A 19957-nucleotide genomic window follows, 5' to 3' on the forward strand; every position below is an offset into this window, starting at 1 on the left:
ACCATTAGCAGCACAGTAACAACCTTACAGATATACCCAAATAGGAGTGTCATGGTCAAACACATCCCACACCTCCCAGATGACATCCGTTCTTTTGGCACCCGCCTGAGCCATGGGGGGCCTAACACCTCCTAATGAGGAGACCTAAAATAGGTGTGACAGATGTTATCCATCCCTGGGCTAGTTCTACCCCTGCCCAGAGGATAGAAGTCTGGGTTGGACAGGACATGACAGGACATGACACTACACCATGCACTCTGGAGGAGGTCTTGTCTCTGAGATGTGTAACACTAAGCAGTGAAACACCTCCCATCCATGAACAGGAGGTCAAAGTTGACTAGACTGCATCATTGTTGCTTATACTCAATTGACATCTATTGAGTAAAAAGTAAAATTGAAGGTTTTTCAGGAATGTTGGAGAGTTAATATAACATATCATTAAATATTTGTAATGCATGTGTAGATTTGTACAGGCACATGGTATGGAAGCAACACACATTCACTATTGAGAGGCAGAGAGTGGGTAAACCCCCATCTATGAATAAATACACAAATTGTGTGTGGATCTTTTGCAGTATTCATCCAGGAATACTATATAGAATATATGAATATGGATATGCTGTATCTCTTTAGTAGGTTAGAAGGTTATTAGAGCGTGACGTTAAGAGGGCATGTATGCACACACTGGGCCTCATGCAAGAACCACTTGTACAAACAGATTTATTATTAAGATGCACAAGAAATTTGTGGAATTCATCATTGTTCTTGTCTTAGAATTTTCTCTTAGGTACGAATTAAATTTATGAGTGGTCCAGACCTGTCGTATGAGTCATGAACAGATCATCTCTGCCTTTCTTCTCAGGGGAGAAACATTTGTTTGACTTACAATTACAATGCCCTAATCTGAATTAATTTGGAGGAGTTTAAATATAATATTCTGTTCACCATATTATCATCATCATGGCCGCCAATTAACTGAAAGGTTTTTTTTAGATTTTATCATTTTTATGGCCATATTTGGCGCAGCAGCTTCTACATTTCAGTAATTGTTAGAAACTTTTCTCATTCCAACAGTTGCCTCTGTGTCTCTCTGCAGCTCTGTGTCCGCTATCATCTTGTATTGCAGCTGATAGTGTAACATCACCTGGATTCATATTTTGGAGTGGAACATGGAGCCTTATATGGCAATTTTAGGGGTGTTGATTATGCTAATGATCATGTCTCACAAATGTGGGCCTAAGCAAACAAATAGACTGCACCATCTTTTACCAGGATTATCTATTTTTTAGACAATAAGAGAGAACAATAAGTTCTCTAAAAAAAAATAAAAATAATAATGATGATAAAAATAATTCTACTTAAAACTTTCATGTCTTGGATGTGGTCAGAAGTGTGCTCTGTTGCACCTGTTACCCCACAATGATGTCATGGTGTACTGACACAAACAAAATCAACCACAACAAAAAAAAAACTCAGTTGCATGGCTAGCAGATGTCCATTAAGGCACATCTAAATCTTGGTTGACTATTTAACCACCAATCTAACTCACTGCACAAGGTATATTAAATTGCAGGTAACTATGGCAACAGCTGGCAAATAAGAGTCAGCTCTTACCCTCACTAGAAAAACGAGCCTAATCATAGGTTAAACTGACAACATGTTTTTAAAAAACAACTGATATTTGTGGTTAGTGGCCCTTTTATAAGCATGATAATATACTCTTTTGGTGGAGTAAGCCACTCTTAACCTCCGTCTCATCTGTTATTTTTATATATCAAAGCACCCCACTGTTTACTATCAGTTACATATGGAATTCATCCATCTTCTGCCTACCCTGTCTGAAGCACCTTTCTCTGAATCTATAGCATTCTTGATTTTGTGTATTCATCTGCATGATAATCCCACACTGATTAAAGTTTTGAATTTACACATGCAGCAACATCAACTGGAAAGCAAATCATCGGCATTACAGTATCATTTTTGTGACTAAAGCAAGGACGGAACTAGCATCAAAACAGACTCATGCATAAGAATGGCATACATTAGCACACACACAAACACATACACGCACAGTCAAAGCCTGTGGCTGGGGAACATGTTTAATTACAGCCTAGGAAGCAAGTGACTCGGCTGAGAAAGAAAGAAAAACACTTGATAACAGTGACATTTACAATCTGCCTCATTTATCAAAAGCTGCCAAAGCAGAGTCAAAGAGGGTCATTACATAGTAAACATAGATTAACTCAACTCTCACAAAACCCACACAACATTGTCTGATAAATGATTTTTACTCTAAGAAAATTGCAGATGTCAGCATGCATTTCCCTGGACGCTGTCACTTAATTGTTTTGTTTGTTACCCTATATTTGTGTGTGTGTGTTTGTGTATGCGTGCACATGAATAAGAGCCAGCATCGGTGCTAAATAGCTGGCAACTTCAACGTGCATTTCCCTGGCCTCTCCCTATTATTTGTCTCATTTGTTACCCAGTGTTTGCATGAATGTGCACATGCACCTGTGCCAGTGTCAGTGCTAAAAGCTAGCACTCTCACTTTCATAGCACAGACTGAATTTGACAAACTAAGCTGAGGTGTACTCTGGGTTGAGTGGTGAGTGAATCCCAAGGGTACATCAGGTTCTCATAGACTTGTACTTAGTGCCAATCATTCAACATAGTCCCAAAACAACTATTAATCACTCTTTCTCATTCACAAACATACACAGACTAGCACTTCATACAGACACATCTGTGTTGCAAGGAAAAGAGCTGATGTGAGTCTGTAAACTCTGCCCTTTTGACATGTACAGTATCCTGAGTGTGTGTCTATGAGTGCCAAATGTGGGACCAGATGTTACTTTGAGTTAAGTCTCCATTTGAAGACCTCCTTGAATGTATAAGGGCCACACATGCAAACCCACATGAGCAGTTTCGGGTCTATAAAGGAGCAAACATGGGGATGGGGTGAGTTGGAGTGTGTTGTGGATTGGAGGAATGGAGTCAGCTCCGGGATATTCTTCAGTGACTCCTCTGCTCTATTGCTGCAGCTACGGGATGCTTTTGAGTGTCAGCAGCTGGCAGAGTCGCAGAATGCCAGGGAGAAGACAAAGATAAAGAGGGATCGGAGGAAGAGGGGAGGGATTGTATTTAATCTCACCGCCATTTATTTTTAATAGCATGCAGCTGCTTTGTTCTCTCTTTGATCATCAGCAGTCCAGGTTGATTGTAAACCAATGGAATGCACAGACACACACCAGCATGTGTTCATGCATACACACAAAGAAGCATACAAACAATCTGTATTTTATTTTATGTCTATGGATTTTTGCACTTGTTTACTCCTAATTTGAAAGTCCAATTTTCTATGCACTGCAGTCCTTTTCTCTGTTAATCATGCTCTTGGCCTGTGGAGAGCTACAAACAGACATGTGCTGTGTCACCAGCCGCTGCAAGCAATAAGCTTCACCAGGAGGCCAAACACATGGCAGGTGCGCTCTATTCCCCTAATTCAACCCACCACTGTGCTGGTGCCCCAAGCAGTAAAAGTCGTCCATGAACCCTCACTAGTGCCTCACCCGTGAACATAGTTGTACTATGAGGTGGTGGCAGAGAAATGTACTCCTGAACAGAAGTCTGCAAAGATCCAGTAGTTTGCAGACCATAAACACATCCCTCTTGCTAAGAAGTGGTCAAGGACTTGATAAATCACAGTTATATCCTTGTCAAGCAGCTTCCTCTCATCCTGTCGTGGAGGTTTCTGTAAACACTGTCAAAAAGCAGGCTGGTCTTTCTTGAGAGTAAGGGTTAGTCCCTGACTCTCACTGAAGTGGACACACTATGAGAGGCAGCTGCTGTTGCTGTTTGTTCAGAAACTGGGGGGGGTCTTTTCTCTCCAAATAACAGAGGGACAGAAGAAGCAGTGGATGCTTCGTTAGCACAAAACCTCCTCCTTCCACCCAGCAGTGCATTTTCCTTGCCATTCGGTCTTGAATACTGGCAGTGGAGGCAATCATGCCAGGATGCGAGTGGCAGACTTTGGCAGAGTTTTTGGATAAAGCTGTCCTTGGCTACAGTAGTCATTTGTCACATCAAAGTTGGTGGAGAAAAGGGAATGCAGAATGAGGTAAACATGGTCATTATATGTATGCAGCCAGCTCTTAGGTAGCTTAGAGCTGGCTGCATACATATAATGACAGGTAGCTCACAGGTTTGAATGGGATCATTCTGATAAGAGGAGCACATACATGCACATGTTGGTGTGTCAGTAAAGAAGTCAAGGCTATAGAGCTCAGATAGCGGTCAAACCCTGCTTGAACTTGAACACAAAGACACACACAGTGTGCTGCTTCTCAAAGCCTAAGAGAGGGCCTCAACATAACAAATATGACCATGAAAGCAACAATACAGGAACAGCAAGGGTGAGAAAAATGGAAAAAAGAGAGAATGAGGCATGAAAGGTGTGACAGAAGAGCAAAAGAGGACATAAAAGAAAGTGAGAAAAAAGTGATAGATGGGAAGGCAGACTCTCAGAGAGAGATAGAGATACAATAAGTAGGGATAGTAGATGATGTTGAGTGTTGTCCAGGCAGTGAAGCAGGCAGGTGGGTGGTGGATTCTCTGTGTGGTTTCCAGCCCTAGGGGCAAAGCAGCAGAGAAGAATGTAGAAGGGCTCATTTAGATCCTTCTAAAAGGAAAGGCCAAAGCTTCTAGAGACTGCAGTGGCTGTGATAATACCTGCTGTCTAGAGGTGGACCAGCAGGGACGACACACCCCTGGGATGTGCTGAATAGGAGCTACAGAGAAAGGCTGGGAGAGAGACCAGGAGATGTAGCGTATGGGTTGAAAGATCAGAGAGACAGAAAGGTGAAAGACAGCAGACAAACAAAAAGAGACTGCAGTAGGAGAGCTGGCGGGGTAGTTCGCTTTTGTTCACTGCTCAAAGTGGCATATTAGAGTAAACACATTTGTCATATTTGTATTTGTGTCATGGGATTATCTGTTCAGCAGTTATCTGCGCAAATTCACCCCATACTAACTCTCTGCAAAACATGAAAGGAAACTGAAACTAGTTCCAAATTTGTATGTAAAATAAAGCAAACAAACGTGTCCCTGATATTTCTGGTTATATGTGAATGAGGCTTGTACCTTGTTGGAATCACTGATGTTCTCAAATATGTTGCTTTGTAGTGTTAAATAGCGAACACTCATAATGAGCTTTCCAGACTGCTGCATGTTATGGCGAGGAAAGAATGTGTTATTTGGCTGTGCATATCCGAGCAGACTAGCTAATAAGTGTGTAATGGGGTAACAGTGGAGTTGAGATCCAATGAAAAGCAAGGAGGAGTGAATTGAAATACACAACTGAACCTGCTTTATCAAAGCCGTTTGGGAAACCTAGAGTTCAAAAACTGAAAATGAACTGAAAAGAAAAAGAATTTTTATGTTCTGAAATAGTGCCCGATATAGTTTCATACATTGAAGTAGACACTCTAACATCTAACAACGATATATTGTATAGTACAACAGTACTTTCTTATCAATTCTTCTCAGTGGACCATTTTTTTCCTGCAGTCTATTTACAGCATGTTAAAAGTTATCCTGGTACAACACGCCAAAATGTGGAAAAGGGGCTGCAGCAGGATGAATACACTGGATATAGGAGGAATACATTATCAGCAAGTAGGCTTGGGGCAGACCTAAATAAAGGCCAATAACATCAGTTCATCTCACCTCCTTTTAAAGCAGCAAACAGTTTCCTAATAGCCCAGGAGGTAAATCCAGAGAAAATATTTCTTGCCCGGGAGGCATAGAGTCACTAAACACAAATATACTGTACCCCAAACACACTCCAAATACGGTTCCAAAGGGAGATGATGTTCCTTTTTTAAGTTGAACTTATGCTTCAAGAAACACTGAAATTCCAGTGATGATTTTCATGCATAATGATGTGCAGTAAGTGAGTTATTTTGGAAAGTAACTACAGCAGTGCAGCTACAGTATAACACAACTGTAGTACTTATAGTGAGTCCAGTGAGAAACTTTTGTTAGAGCTGTAACATGATTGCAAAAACTGGCATCTACATGTTTGTGCAATGAAAAACATTATTGATAATCCAAGAAAAGTGAGTCATGATGCAGTTTTGCTCCAAAAATCCCAAAACCTTTGATTTGGCTCAGGACACATCCTGAGGACATCTGCTGTACTGCTAATAATTTGCGCTGCATAACTCAATGCAAATTATTTTCTCTGAAATTACATCTGTGCCTAAGCAGTGTTTGCGTGTGTTAGGATAGCAGTTAAAATCATCAAGATAAATATAGGTAGAATATAAACTTTTCTCCAGCTAGTGTAGGTGAGTCAGTAGGGTGCTCAAGACTAGTATTCAATAGTTTGTATGATTGTGTGTGTGTGTGAGAGTGCAAATGCTCACTGGGTGCTCCAGTAGATCCTGAGCATGACTCACACCTTTTTTGTCTCACACACGAATCTAATGATAGCTGTAAAGGGAAGTCAATATGCATTAACACACCACAGAACTGTAAATTGGTTGTGCTACACATAACCAATTGCAGTCTGAGAATAGCTACGGATGACCTCAAAACTTCTCAGCAAGAAACAGGAACGCCATGATGGCTTGCCCAACCAAAAGAACAACATCATTATAATTTAATCAAAGTTAATCACATTTTCTATTGTGGCCCTATCAGTGCATGAATAACTAACATTCCAGGTCAGTTCAAATATCCAACCTCCCCTTCAAAGCATTTGTTAGATATTCAACAAAACAACAAGGGTACTATCTGAATTCAGTCTCCTCTATGCCCCCATTTTAGTAGTTACTGGTGGTGGTGAAGGAAAAAAAAGATTTTTGTCTACCCGCACCATCTTGCCTCTTAACCACAAACTGTTAAAGACAATTGACACATTGTTTCAGTTGCTCATTCTCTCATGTACCAGCTATAAAAATATCTGTTTGAAAGATGAAGAAAACTCTATTCATCTGCTGCTTCTCTTGCTCCGTCGTTCTCACTCTAACTCCTTTTCTGTCTCCCTCCTTCCAGCACTACTCCTCCTCCCGTGGTGTCACAGTCCATATGGTGCTGCAACACTGTTGGTCTCCTGTGGCCACACTTCCCACGATGCATCTGTGGCACTGGGCTTTAGAGGGAGCTGATAGGCTGAGAGGACTGTGGTATCGACCAACTATCGTCTGGTGTGAGGTCAGCTCAGTGCAGCAGTGGAGTGTGTCCGGACAGCACACACCACTGATTTCCACTCTTTCATGCATCCCGCCAATCAATCTGCCATTTTCCATTGTTACTTTTGCCTCCGTGGAGCAAAGTATTCTGTTCTGGTGTATTCTTTTCTTTGAAAAAAAAAAAATCTTCTGTGTATGTGTGCCATTTCACATGATTTTTATGCTTTAAACTACTGTGAGATTGATCCATTTCTTAGATTACTTGAAACCATGCACAGTCAGACATGTAACCCTGACAGTGGGTCTACTTTTTCAAGCTACAATTTTCCATTTGAAAACCTTGATAATACAATCAGGGGCTATCCATATATAGTTTTCTATTTTTAAGGGGGGATATTTACTCTTTTCTGCACTGTTGTGTTGTATTGCTCAGAGCTCTCTTCCTCTCCTGCCTGTGTCCATGCAGAGAAAACAGAGCTTAGCACAGATCAATCCCACAGAGTCTCACTCCTTTCACTAGCCAGGGATCAATAACGCCTGTTTCATGTCCCTCTGCAATAAACACATGTGCATACACACACATTCACAGACATACACACAGTTTAAAGACATGCCTATGAGAGCAGGCCCACCCCTTTGGAGATGACCTATCGGCCTATCGGCTGACTTGCTCGCCAGGGGATACAGAAGTTCATTATGACAAGCTTGCCAGTGCTAAAGGTCTACTTTGGTCCTCTGCTGCAAAGTGCAGCATTTACGTCAACTGATTACTTAACAGGTTGCCACAGTGGCCTTGCAAGAAACATGCAGTGGCTAAAAGTAGCATACAGCTGGGAAACTTTTATATGTGCAACAATGTGACTGTTGAATGTGTGATGGCAAATGTTTAGGGATCATATAATGCAACTGGAAGTGTTTAGAACCAAGCTGGGCTCCATCATACTGTATGTGCTGGACAGGAAAATGACTTACCATAGCTATTGGAACAGCACTGAGATCAGAAATAATTGGTACAATTTTGACAAGTAATTGCTACATCCTTCTGCTTTTTAGCTGCAGTTGCCAGCTTTCATTATCTGCTACATTAAGAAAGTCTTTCATGACCCTGGGATCATATGACATCTCATGAGCTCCTTTATTGAGAAGCCTGCAGAAACAACTTTTCATTATGTCTAATTTCCTATATGAATGAGCTAAAATTAACTGAAGTCATAAAATTGACTTGATTTTTCATGTAATGTCTCCAGTCCAGCACTGTACGGATCGAGCCTCAAACTACTGTGTAAGAATGCTTTTGAAAGAGACATATTGGTCCACAAACCTACCTTGCCTTGAGTACTCATCAGCCTCGTGGTGAACCAGGTCAGTCACACAGCCGCCATAGTGCAGCCTTTGCTCGTGGTCGAAGGCCTTGAGCGTCTCGCTGGAGCTGTAGGACTTCTGGGTAGGCACACGGCATTCATCTGTGTCCAGGGTGGAGGTGTTGTACTGGGAGTCTTTGGAGCAGCGACCCCTGGTCAGGGAGCGGTGCCTACGGTCCTTCAGATCCATGCTGGTGATGAGGGGTGGGGGTGGGGGGTGGGGTGGGTGAGGATGAAGGGAGAAGAGATGGAAGCAGGGAGTAGAGGAGGAGGAGGAAGAGGAGGTGGTGGTGGTGGGGGGAGATGGAGGGGCCTCCTAGTGGGCCTCCGTAATGTCAGTCTTCACTTCAGTCACCTGGAAAATAGAGATAGAGCGAGGGAGAGATGGAAGGAGTAGAAAAGACAGCAAAAGGTTGGTATAGAATTAACAATTGCACTGCTGTGACTCGGTAAGGGGGAGCGTGGCGCATGGACATTTGAGCAGCCAGGCAAATATACGACACATTGGAGTATTGATGCAGGATAAGTAAGGCTATTGTAGGGAGAAACAGAGCTGGCAGCGCTGTGGTCCACAGAAGTAGTCAACCATCGACCAGGCTGATGAAAAATAGTCAGCCAGCATTTAAATCTATGACATAAAAACAAAGAGTGACTTAAACATGGTCCAGTCATCCTAAACTGATGTCAGCAACACATGATTACAGACACATAAATAACCAATGATGACAAGGAGGGGCAGAGAATAAAGAAACAAAAGTGGGCGGAAAGCAGAGAGAAACAACAATGATGGGAAAAGAGACGCAGATTATCTAGATTGGAAAAAGGTAAAGGGTGAGAAAGAACGAAAAGCAGCCGGATGCAACAGGAAGGATGGAAGAAGAGGAAAAATGACTTGAGGGCATTGCCAGTCTCTCCCTCATTATCAGAGTGAGAATGAATCCTGCTCCCTTAGAGGCTGTAAGGGATAATCAAACACACCCAGATGCAGATACACACACACACACACACACACACAGAATATCACAAACACCAGAAACACACACACTCAAATGCACATATACAGTATGCACCTGCAATGAGACAATAGTGTTACCTGAACTTGACACAGCTTGTAACAAGACATGTAACATGATGATGTACATCAAGACACTTCCTCTGTACTAACGCCGGATCTGTCCATATCTATTACATCACAACCAGCCCACTTTTAATCTATTCATATCTTATACTTGTGGATGCAGATTATACATGATTATGATGCTAATACAGCATGATACTAGTGCAGCGGCCTTGAGCAACGCATTACATTAGCAGCTAAAGATCAAAGTACAACAATACAACAACCAGCAGTAATTGACAGGAACGCTTCCAGCAGCTGCCTGTATGGGATATTTATGGTAATAAATAGGTCATCCATGTTTCTATTGCTTGAGGCCAAGGAAAGTCTAGTCCACCCACTGCATTAATGCGTAGCATTGCATTTTCATCAAAATATCTCTCAGTTTGGACAGTATTTATCAATATCAGAGCAGGCGATAGCAGCATTTCTACAGAACAGGCGTCATTTGATTCAGAATATGCGATGTAACTAATTGCACGCTGGGGTGGAGGAAGAATGAGAAGGGAGAGAAAGAGAGAGAATGATACAGAATGTGAGTCAATCTATTCAATGAGGGCTCATTTTAAAATGCTTAGAAGGTAGTATTGAAAAGTGCCCTGCTATGTCCATTGATTAACAGTAGGTATTAAGTCTCATAAAGAGCTCATTACGCTTCGGCATCCATCACACAGGCTATTAGGAGTTCAACCTTAATGTGTTTGTACCTTGAATGGAGGGTGAGGAAATAGAGAGGGATACTGGCTCAGAAAATGCGGGGACATTGTGACTGGCATTATGCAAACAATGGGCAAACAAGGCTTTGTGAGTGTGTGCAGCTGTGTGTGCATGAGTGTGTGCTGAATACATATGATAGAGGTTAGGGATATGATTATGATTATGTTAAAGATGTTCACAATTTTGGGAAATTTGTTTATTGGCTTTAAAGTTTGACGAGAATATCAATACCACTCTCATGTCTGGTAAGTACAGAGCTGGTGCTAGGAAGTGATTAGAAAACTGAAGCAGGTGCTTCAATCTAATTCAAGGCAACTAGCCCAGCTACCTTCAAAGTAAACAATAGCTCTAATAGCACCTCTAAATTGACAGATTAACAAATGTTATCTCGATTGTTTAATCCCTACACAAGCAGAAATAAAAGAAGGACACTTTTTTGGTGTTATGGGAGAGTCAAATGCTTTAACTGTTTATCCGCCCACCCCAATACTTCTGTGCAGCTTCTCCACCTGTAGTGCTGGCTGCCTAGCAACATGACAAGAAGATACACAACAAGAAGTTACACACCTGGTTGATGTTCAACAAAAAATAGTTACAGTACCCCCCTCATAATATTATATATTTTATATATATCCCCCAAGTGTATTGATACACAGTTAATATGTGTACCAGGGGACTTAAATCTGTTTACAGTCACATATGGGGACTTGCCTCCCATAATTCATTACATTTTAGGCTGAAGACTTTGTTTAAAGTTAGGGTTAGGTTAGGGTGAGGTTATGGTTAGAATCAGGGTTACGGTTAGACAAGAAGTGGTTATGGTTAGGGTAAATTTCCAGGAAGTGAATGTAAGTCAATGTAATGTCCTCTGAAGTGACGGAAACACAGTTGTGTGCTCTGTGTGCGTGTGTGTAGCTGTCACATGAGAAGGAGGAGAAAGGACACAGAATGAGAGATAGATGGATAAAGCTGAGACAGACGAGGGGGTCAATCACGAGATCTGGAACGCATATCAATCACATTCCACCCACACAGGTGTTTTCCTCAAGGTCGCTGAAGCACACACCTTTGTACACACACACACACACCAAAACTTTTGCTTGTTAATTACTCCGGTGACAGCGGCCCAACCTCCCCTGATCATCACACTGAAGCAGATTATCTCATTTATCAGAAGTATAATGACTTATTGTCATTCCGACTAGTCACATACCGTAATTTCATGGTATGCTACCAGTCAGGCACACAGATACATGCATATTTATATGCAAACACCCAGACAGACTCAGTAGACAGACAAACAGACACACAAAACTGTGCAAACAGCTGCATGAGCCTGCTTGTAGCTGCGTTTCCTTGACAGACAAGAAAGGGTGGTTAGATGAAGGAGAAAAGAGACATGCGTGTGACCGTGAAGTGACCATGAAATCCAGGCAGAATGAGAAATGTAATTGGAAGACGACAGGGAGGGTGGAGAATTCATTTTGGAAATTACAGAGGTGAAGTTTGGTACAGATAATGGCCTTTTCTCTGAAAATAAGAGCTTGGGAAGAGAAATATGGAAAGTGACACAATGTAAATCCACTGTAACTAGAAATCACACCCAGTTAATAGGAAGCTAATGATATCAATGGATTAGCAAGCCTCAAACAAGATGAACCCCTTCAAGAACAGAATCCAAATATCAAAGAAAAGAAGGAGGCAATATAAACTGTTTTGACACAGACAAGGCTTTAAATACAGATGCAGCTATTTTAAGAGACAGTTTTTTACCCTATCACGTGCTCCAAGACTGTTTCTCACACATGGAAAATGAGCAGACTAGCTTTTTAATGTGTCAAAAACCAGACACATCTGACACATTCTGTCACAACAAGATATATACAGATTAAAATTGTAAACAAACCATGCACCCCCCCCCCAAAACATGTCAAATTCTTGCTGAGGTGGCAAATTCAGTCAGTCCACACAAAGTGAAACAAAAATATTGCCAAAACAACAGGCCACTGAAAGCAATATTTCAGCAGTTGGTGCATTAGTACATTTATGGTTTGAAATTGCCTGCAGGTATTTTGTGCTTTGTTGCATCATGCCTCAAATCTGCCTGAAGAAATGCTGCAGAAACAACCCTCTGTGGGAACACGCCGATCACAGTCGACCTGGCTCTGCTGTGCATATTATTTCACTGCATTTGTAATGGTTACATGTACATTGGCTAGATACCCAAAGACAATTAGCTGCAAAGATTCCATCCAGCCACTGCTCTCATTTATCAAATAAGCATGAAGGTGGTGTGTGAGTGCTATAGATGCTGTTATAGGGCCATCACACTGCAGGAGGCTTCCTGTCCAGATGACTCTTAATGCAGCCAATGAGGGTGGTGCACAAGCAGGGCATGTACACCGTCTGTATGAGCTACAAACTATCCTGACTTATATACTCTTGACTAAACTATACAACAAAGCTTGCACAGTTTCCAGTTGTCAATATCAGAGCAGGTAACTGAAATATACATTCTGTATACTTCCATTTCATATGTTATTGAAATTATGATTAAATATTATTAATTTTCAAAGCTAACAATTTAAAGTGCAAACAAGGAATATTAAACACCTGGGTTGCTATATTAGTGCAGATAAGTTAAAGCTGTGTAAAGATTTTCTTCTTAATTAAAAACCTTAAGCAAGACATTGACAGGTGGTCTGATATGGAGATTAATTTAATGTTTTATTTAGAAATAATTATATCTATTACCCCCACCAAAGTTTGTTTTGAAATATGTGAACTCACTTCTTTTTTTGTTTATTTGGTCTAACAAAGCTCACAGATTAAGGAGAAAATTATTGCATTATCCCTGAGAGGAGGGAGGCCTAAACCTTCCCAATTTAGAGTTTTATCACAACACAGCTCAAATGATTTATACTGGTCATAGAATTAGCAATACAAATGAGGAACCATGTGTAGATATTGAAAATCAGTTATAGCCTAATAGTTTAGTGCTAGATCTTTTCTCCAAGCAAAAAGAACAAAAAACAAACAAACAAACAAAAAAAACCCCAGTAAATATTAATGGTACATTAAATGCTTGTTAAAAAATGAAAAAAAAACTAGGTCAAGAAATACAAATCCCAAAACATATACAAATTTTGAATAACCCATCAATAAGTATTCAACTACACTGGGAATTCTGGATAAACTGTGGAATTCAGAAATTATCGTATATTATAAACCATAACTCAGAACTTTCATTGCAGGAACTAAAGAATAAATATAAACTAAAAAACATAGATTTTTTAAGAATTTGCAATTTCTATTCTAAATAAAAGGGATAAAAAGAGATAATTAGTATAGGTGCTGTATGCAATATTCTTACCAAGCTGAATTCAATGAAGAATGAAGAAAACATATATAAGAAATGGAATACAGATCTTGGCATGGTAGAAGCAAAAAGTAAATAAATAAATACATAAATAAATAGAAAAATGGAAGGGATGTTTATAACTCACATATAAAATTACCACTAATGAAAATTTACATCTAATTCAGTATAAATTAATGACAAGAATATATACTATAGTAGAGATGGAATTCATAAATTTGACACCAGCTCCTCAAATAGATGTTTAAAACATGGCACGCAGAGTGACTTCCTCATACATGTCCTCAGGTATTGTAAGAAAATTAGAAAGATTTGGAAGAACATTGGAAGATGGATTTCAAGAACCAATGATTTGTCTCCTTCAAAATGTTGGGAAAATAAGACATCCAACTGGATGGCAAATTCTTTATTGTCAGTAGTTTATAAGAAGCTAATATTGCAAAATCGGAAAATGAAGAAGCACCTACACTTCAAAAAAGGAAAACATTCATGAAATACTACTTGAGTATTGAAAGGACAATGTCAGAGGAAAGCAACAATTTCACAAGATATAGAGTTTAGTTTATGAAACTCTGTAGATTGAGTGGAGCCGCAAAATCACCCAGCATCCATAAATTTCAAGGAACCCTGTGTTTTGTCTTTATTTCGTCTTTATCTTGTCGTGTGTGTTTGTCTGTGTGTGTGATAAGTATGTATATGTTTGTGTGGGTGGGCATGCAACATTTCCTTTGATGACAACATTATGTGACTATACAGTACTTATGATTGGCAACTCAAAAAGGTTCAAATCATGAAATTTGATTTCTTGAAGAAATGACAATTATGTAATAAGTTGAAATATTGAATGTATTGTATTGAGACCCTTACTCACCCTTACCCTTACTGTATCTCTTTAAGCATCTTATCTTATCTTATCTTATCTTATCTTATCTTATCTTATCTTATCTTATCTTACTGTCAGATTATAAGTCTGTAAAGCAGCCATCACCTGGCTCATTTAATTCAATTGTAACCAAACCAAAAGCAACAATCATCCAACAGGATTGGCAGCTAAAAGCCTGATAAAACTCAGCATGGAGCCTCTCCATCAGAAAATTCATCCACTCTTCCAACACTCTTTGTCAACATGAGATGAAGTTGGTGTCTTTTTCTTTCTTTCTTTTTTAATTTGAAAGGAATTTGAATAGCAAAAAAATGGGCTATTCAAAACACAAGGCCCTGTTATCACAAAAGACAAAACTGTGGCTATAAAAGCATTTGGCTTCAATTTTCTGCTGTTTTTGTGCTGCTGCTCAAATTAAGTTGTTTACACAGTTTGTTCACAAAGACAAAGAGCGGAAGACACAGAGTGACTGAGAGCAACAAAAGAGTAGATGGGGAGAGAGAGGAGTACAGAGAGGTTGCGAGAGAATAAAGAGGAAAAGCAAATTGTTGTATGAAGCTTGTATTTAATTGCACATCGACAAAAAAGGTGCATGAATCTTGTTTCTAGAAAGAGCGTCTTACTCAAGGTTTGAATATCGTTAAGATTAAAATATTACACATACAGTTTATCAAAGCATCCAATTACATGTTCATATTTCCCCTAAGAGCAGCTTACACTTGACATTATATCTTTAGTGCAAATCCTTATTATCCTGATGTTTAATTTGTTGTTTTCAACAGTGCAATCTTTTCAGAGGGTGCACAGTGAACATAATTAGTATTAAGGATGTATAGTAATTAATAGCTTTTTCAACAAATATCTGATTATGTACAACATATTTTCAATTGCACTGTATGAATAACAAATTTAAGCTGCATAAAAAATGTGTGTGCGTGTGTGTCTAGAGAAAAGGCTAGCGGGAGCTTTAGTGTCAGGGCCGGGCATCCTGATTACTTCCTGCAGTGTGATAGAAGTGTGTGTATGTGTGTACAGAAAGTCATAGTCACATATATTAGCATATATAAATATTCCTGTATGAATCCACATCTATAAGTGAGCCATGACCTCTCTCTTTCTCTCTGTCTCACACACATACACACACACAAGCCTGCCTTGTATGTGCTTTGGACGGGGATCTGACTGAGAGGCTCCACACCATGAAGAGTCATTAATCATGTCTTCGATCTCGGTTGGCATGTTGAAAGTGCACGCACACACACAAAGACACACATGCACAGAAAAAAAAAAAAAAAAAAAACTACTTACACACACACACACACACACACACACACACACACACACACACACACATGCACACAAGGTAAAATGATGGCTGGGACTGGCTCCAGTTCAACTGGAAACTGCGGCCCATTTTGGATCCAAGATGATCTGTGAGCCAACAGCTGAGGGGCGTGCAGGACAGGAAACATTTCATCACTCTCTCTCCCACACACCTCGCCCCATTACCTCCAACACCTCTTTGAGCCAAATAGCAAAAATCGCTTGCTTATTAAGTGTGATCGGTTGTGGTATTCACTGGTTGTGTCACTATTTGTATTTGTATAAATTGGCACGTTTTTTTCCCCCTGTCATTGACACTGTTGTGATATTGATACACTACAGTTATTTTTGTACAATCCACCATCATAATAGCACATTGCAACAAGAGTAATGCTGCCTCTGACATCCAAGAAGACGTCAAATTCACATGATAATTTCATGATGTCAGTGGTTAATGTGTCATTTGCATTTGAATTTCCAACAAGTTGGTTTTTGAATGCCATGCTGTTGTGCAGCAAGCTCTCATATCTGAGATTTTGGAGCCTCTCATTAGCACGTGAAGACATCATCAGTCAGCGGTAGACTTTACAAATGAGGCTGCCTTTCATCTGCACTGCCACACAACAATAAGGTCACTTACGGAAATAATATAAAATATACTCTGAACTTTGAACCTCATTCTATCAAGTTTCAAGTCTCTGCAACTTGATTTCCATACTGTACTGAAATGAAGCGAAACTAAAATGACATTGAGCAGTCTACAACAGTATTGTATGCTTTAGAAAATGTTGAGGAGCTTTTCAAGGGACTAATAGCTGTTTTCCATTGAGACTTCTCAGTTAATATTGAATACTTGTTGAATGCATTATTTGTGCATTGCTGAACATTCTATCTGAATGAGTGAACATCCCTTGTGATCAGCCTGCCATGAATGGCAATAATTATGAAATTTCGTTGAGGTCATAAGAGTCACGCATCTCAAGGCTTGCATATGTGAATCAGAGTTATAGTCCTTGCAGGGGAGGAGATGGATGAAAGTTGCTACACTGATCAGAAACTGTGAAGAGAACTCATCCACCTTCCATTTTCTCCTCTATGTCTCTTCTCCTCTCATCCTCTCATTTGTCAGGGTGGAAATGAAGAGTGGGGGTGTGGGTACAGGGGCAATCCACCCCTCTCTTTTCCTTGCTCTCTGTGCTGCGTAATCTCCACACTGGGCTGCAGAGTGCCACAGAGCCTCTGTTTATTAGACTAATCCTTAAATCCACATTCTGCAGGCCTCGCAAACGCCTCGCAAAGCTCTAATCTGACTCAAAACAAAGGGATTAGAGACGACAAGGTCCCTCTCTCTGTCTCTCCGTGTCTGCCAGAGTGGGCTCGGGGTGACGCACACATGTGCTGAGAAACACACTTGCACTGTTGCATGCTCTTGCCTGTCACACCCATATTTGCTAAAGACTGATTGGCGCATACAAACCCTCGTGCACACACACATGCTTCCTGTGAACACAAGCTGGCTGTGACAAGACAGGTTAGAGCCAAGGTGCAAACAAACTGGGTAATTACACAAAGCTCAAAAACTCACGGGAGAAATGACGGACAAGATGAGAATGAGCTGTGGGAATAAGACACACTGACAGCGATGAGGATATAATCAGAATAACCAAAAAAAAAAGGCTTATATTATAGACTCATACAGTTGCAAAAACAACAGAGGAAGAGAATTTTTACACGCTAACAGTGAATGCCAGGATTCCACTTCTGGGGGCTACAGGCTTGTTACAGTGTGCCGGCAAAAATAAACCGCCAACAGATCAATATTTGTCCAGTATTTATCTGCATTAAAGGGCCTTCACATCCATAACAGGTTCTGTAAAAATGCAAGAATCATCTCACAATTTATAGCTCACTTGAATTCTCCACAAAACCCTGGCCCTTTTTAGACAGATGCCACGGTTGTGACAGGCATACTTCAGACTTCTTTTTTATTCTCCCTGTGTTCTTCACACAATTTTAATCACAATTTCATTCTGTTTCTCCCCAATATGGCAAATGAATAATGCAAAAATTCAGCGCTGAAATTGCATTCGCTCAGTTGTTAATGCTAATTTTACACTGCAATCTTTAAGTAACAGCGAGTCCGTTTACCAAACGTAGCATGTAATAATGTTGACAAGTGGGCTCAGTTTATTTTCTGGCTACTTTCACACACTTACCAGGTTTACTGCGCTGTCTCTAAATGAGACAGCCTTTAAGATACTTTGCTTTTTTATGTGATAGAAAAATGCAGATAATCCAACCATGTACAACAATAATAAATAACCAAGATTTAGGCAATGTCCAGCACAGTGCCAGTGTGAACAAGTGCAAGCACTTGAAAGTTGTGAATTTGTTTGGCCTGAATGATGTCTATTAATAGCCTAATAGACAGTTTAATATGCTACCCAACTGACATTTACCTCACTCTACTGCACCTTAGTATAAGTCTTCTGCAACAGGGATTGTTGCCACAGCTTCTGCCACACAATCTGCCATTGTTTGATCATCAGATGATAAGGATCCAACCGAACACCTGCCAGCAGAACTTCATTTAAGCAGGTTTCCCTGCCCCTGCTGCTACGAGTATGCACCATGCCAACAAGGCCAGATTCACCTCTGAAATCTCTCTGATTCTCCCATGTTGGTGTTGTTTCACTTGTTAGGGGAGGAGAGCTTACACCTTTTTTTTTTTTTTTTTTTTTTTTAATAATTGCTGTTGTGTTCATGCACTTTGATGACTTTAACAAGTTTGTAGCAAGTCAACTTTATCACAATACATACTTTAACTTCTCAATAGCTTTTCTCAAGGTGAGAGAACATAGTGTCTTCTACACAGATACTATGTTTGAAAGTTATAATGAACAGTGTGTACAAACCATAATGTTTCTTTGAAAGAGATGTATTTCCTTTATTGTGTTTGTGGAAGAATATGAGCAGGCTGGATGTCTGCAATACCATGAGTCCTTTGTACAGTATGTGAAAGTAAGTGAGAATGATCTGATTGTAGTGTGACATTGTGGGATCATATTCTAAGGTTATGGAGCACATCCATGCTGTGATATGTGTCTGACAAGATGGTGAAGGTCATATGCCATATAGAAAGGCATATGGAAGTCTGCAGATGGATAATGTCAGTGAAGGGGTCGCAGAGGCATGCTACCTGTTCTTTTATTCAGTGAGGGAATTCCTGCACATCTTCATTCAGCGATATTGCGCCCATGCTGGTATGTGTTTGTGTGTGTGCTACCATGTGCGTGTGCGAGTGTGTGGGCTCTTTCACCTATGCCCTAGGAACTAGCTGCAGCACAGAGAGTCAGGGCAAACTTTGCTGCTGTACTGCCAGTGAGTTATTAAAACAATCGAGTGCTGACAAGCCCTGCATTCTGTCGCCGAGGGAGAGGGCTAAGGCTTAATAACTCAGTGTCACGCTTTGACATTCTTACCATCTGTCTGGGTAAAATATTCAAATGTGCAATAAATGTCACTGGGGACAGACGGTGACACTGTCTAATTAACACTATGACAGAGGTGACACACTGAGGGCTTTGGCTGGCTTTTACTGTACAACATGCATCGTCTGGGTGTGTGTGTGTGCATGTCATGCAATAGCTGTATGCAGAAGTGAAATACTGAGGGACACTGTAGTCGTTTTTACTGCCATTCTGTCTCTTTAGAGGAAAGTCAGTCACTGTTTAACTATACAGAAAAGTGTAGCACTAACACACACTTTAAAAAAGTGTAAATGACAGCAGCTATAGGGCTCTGAAAACCCTGGAGCAGTGAATAAATGCCAGAGAAGAGTCATTTCCTCAGGCTGAAATGTCAAATAGGGGCAGAGCGGCGAGGAGACCAGATTGCCAGCCGTATATGGGTGTCTTACTTCAACCCAGGTAGATATATGTAGGTCAAAACAAGCTGCAGTGATTCATTTTTTAACTTGAG

At 40.4% G+C, this 19957-nt stretch overlaps 1 protein-coding gene across 6 annotated transcripts in view; it reads right to left on the bottom strand.

The window, feature by feature from the left end:
- The window catches only part of tenm2a (teneurin transmembrane protein 2a), a 207608-nt gene that overhangs the window by 144445 nt on the left and 43206 nt on the right, over positions 1–19957 (bottom strand). For all 6 annotated transcript variants that reach the window (XM_067598778.1, XM_067598779.1, XM_067598777.1 and 3 more), the window contains one exon: positions 8522–8912. In XM_067598778.1, coding sequence (XP_067454879.1) covers positions 8522–8747 — 226 coding nt within the window. In that variant the 5' untranslated portion in view covers positions 8748–8912. The remainder of the gene's footprint in view (positions 1–8521; positions 8913–19957) is intronic.

The sequence above is a fragment of the Thunnus thynnus genome, chromosome 9 (genome assembly GCF_963924715.1).
Source record: "Thunnus thynnus chromosome 9, fThuThy2.1, whole genome shotgun sequence".
NCBI classification, from domain to species: Eukaryota; Metazoa; Chordata; class Actinopteri; order Scombriformes; family Scombridae; genus Thunnus; species Thunnus thynnus.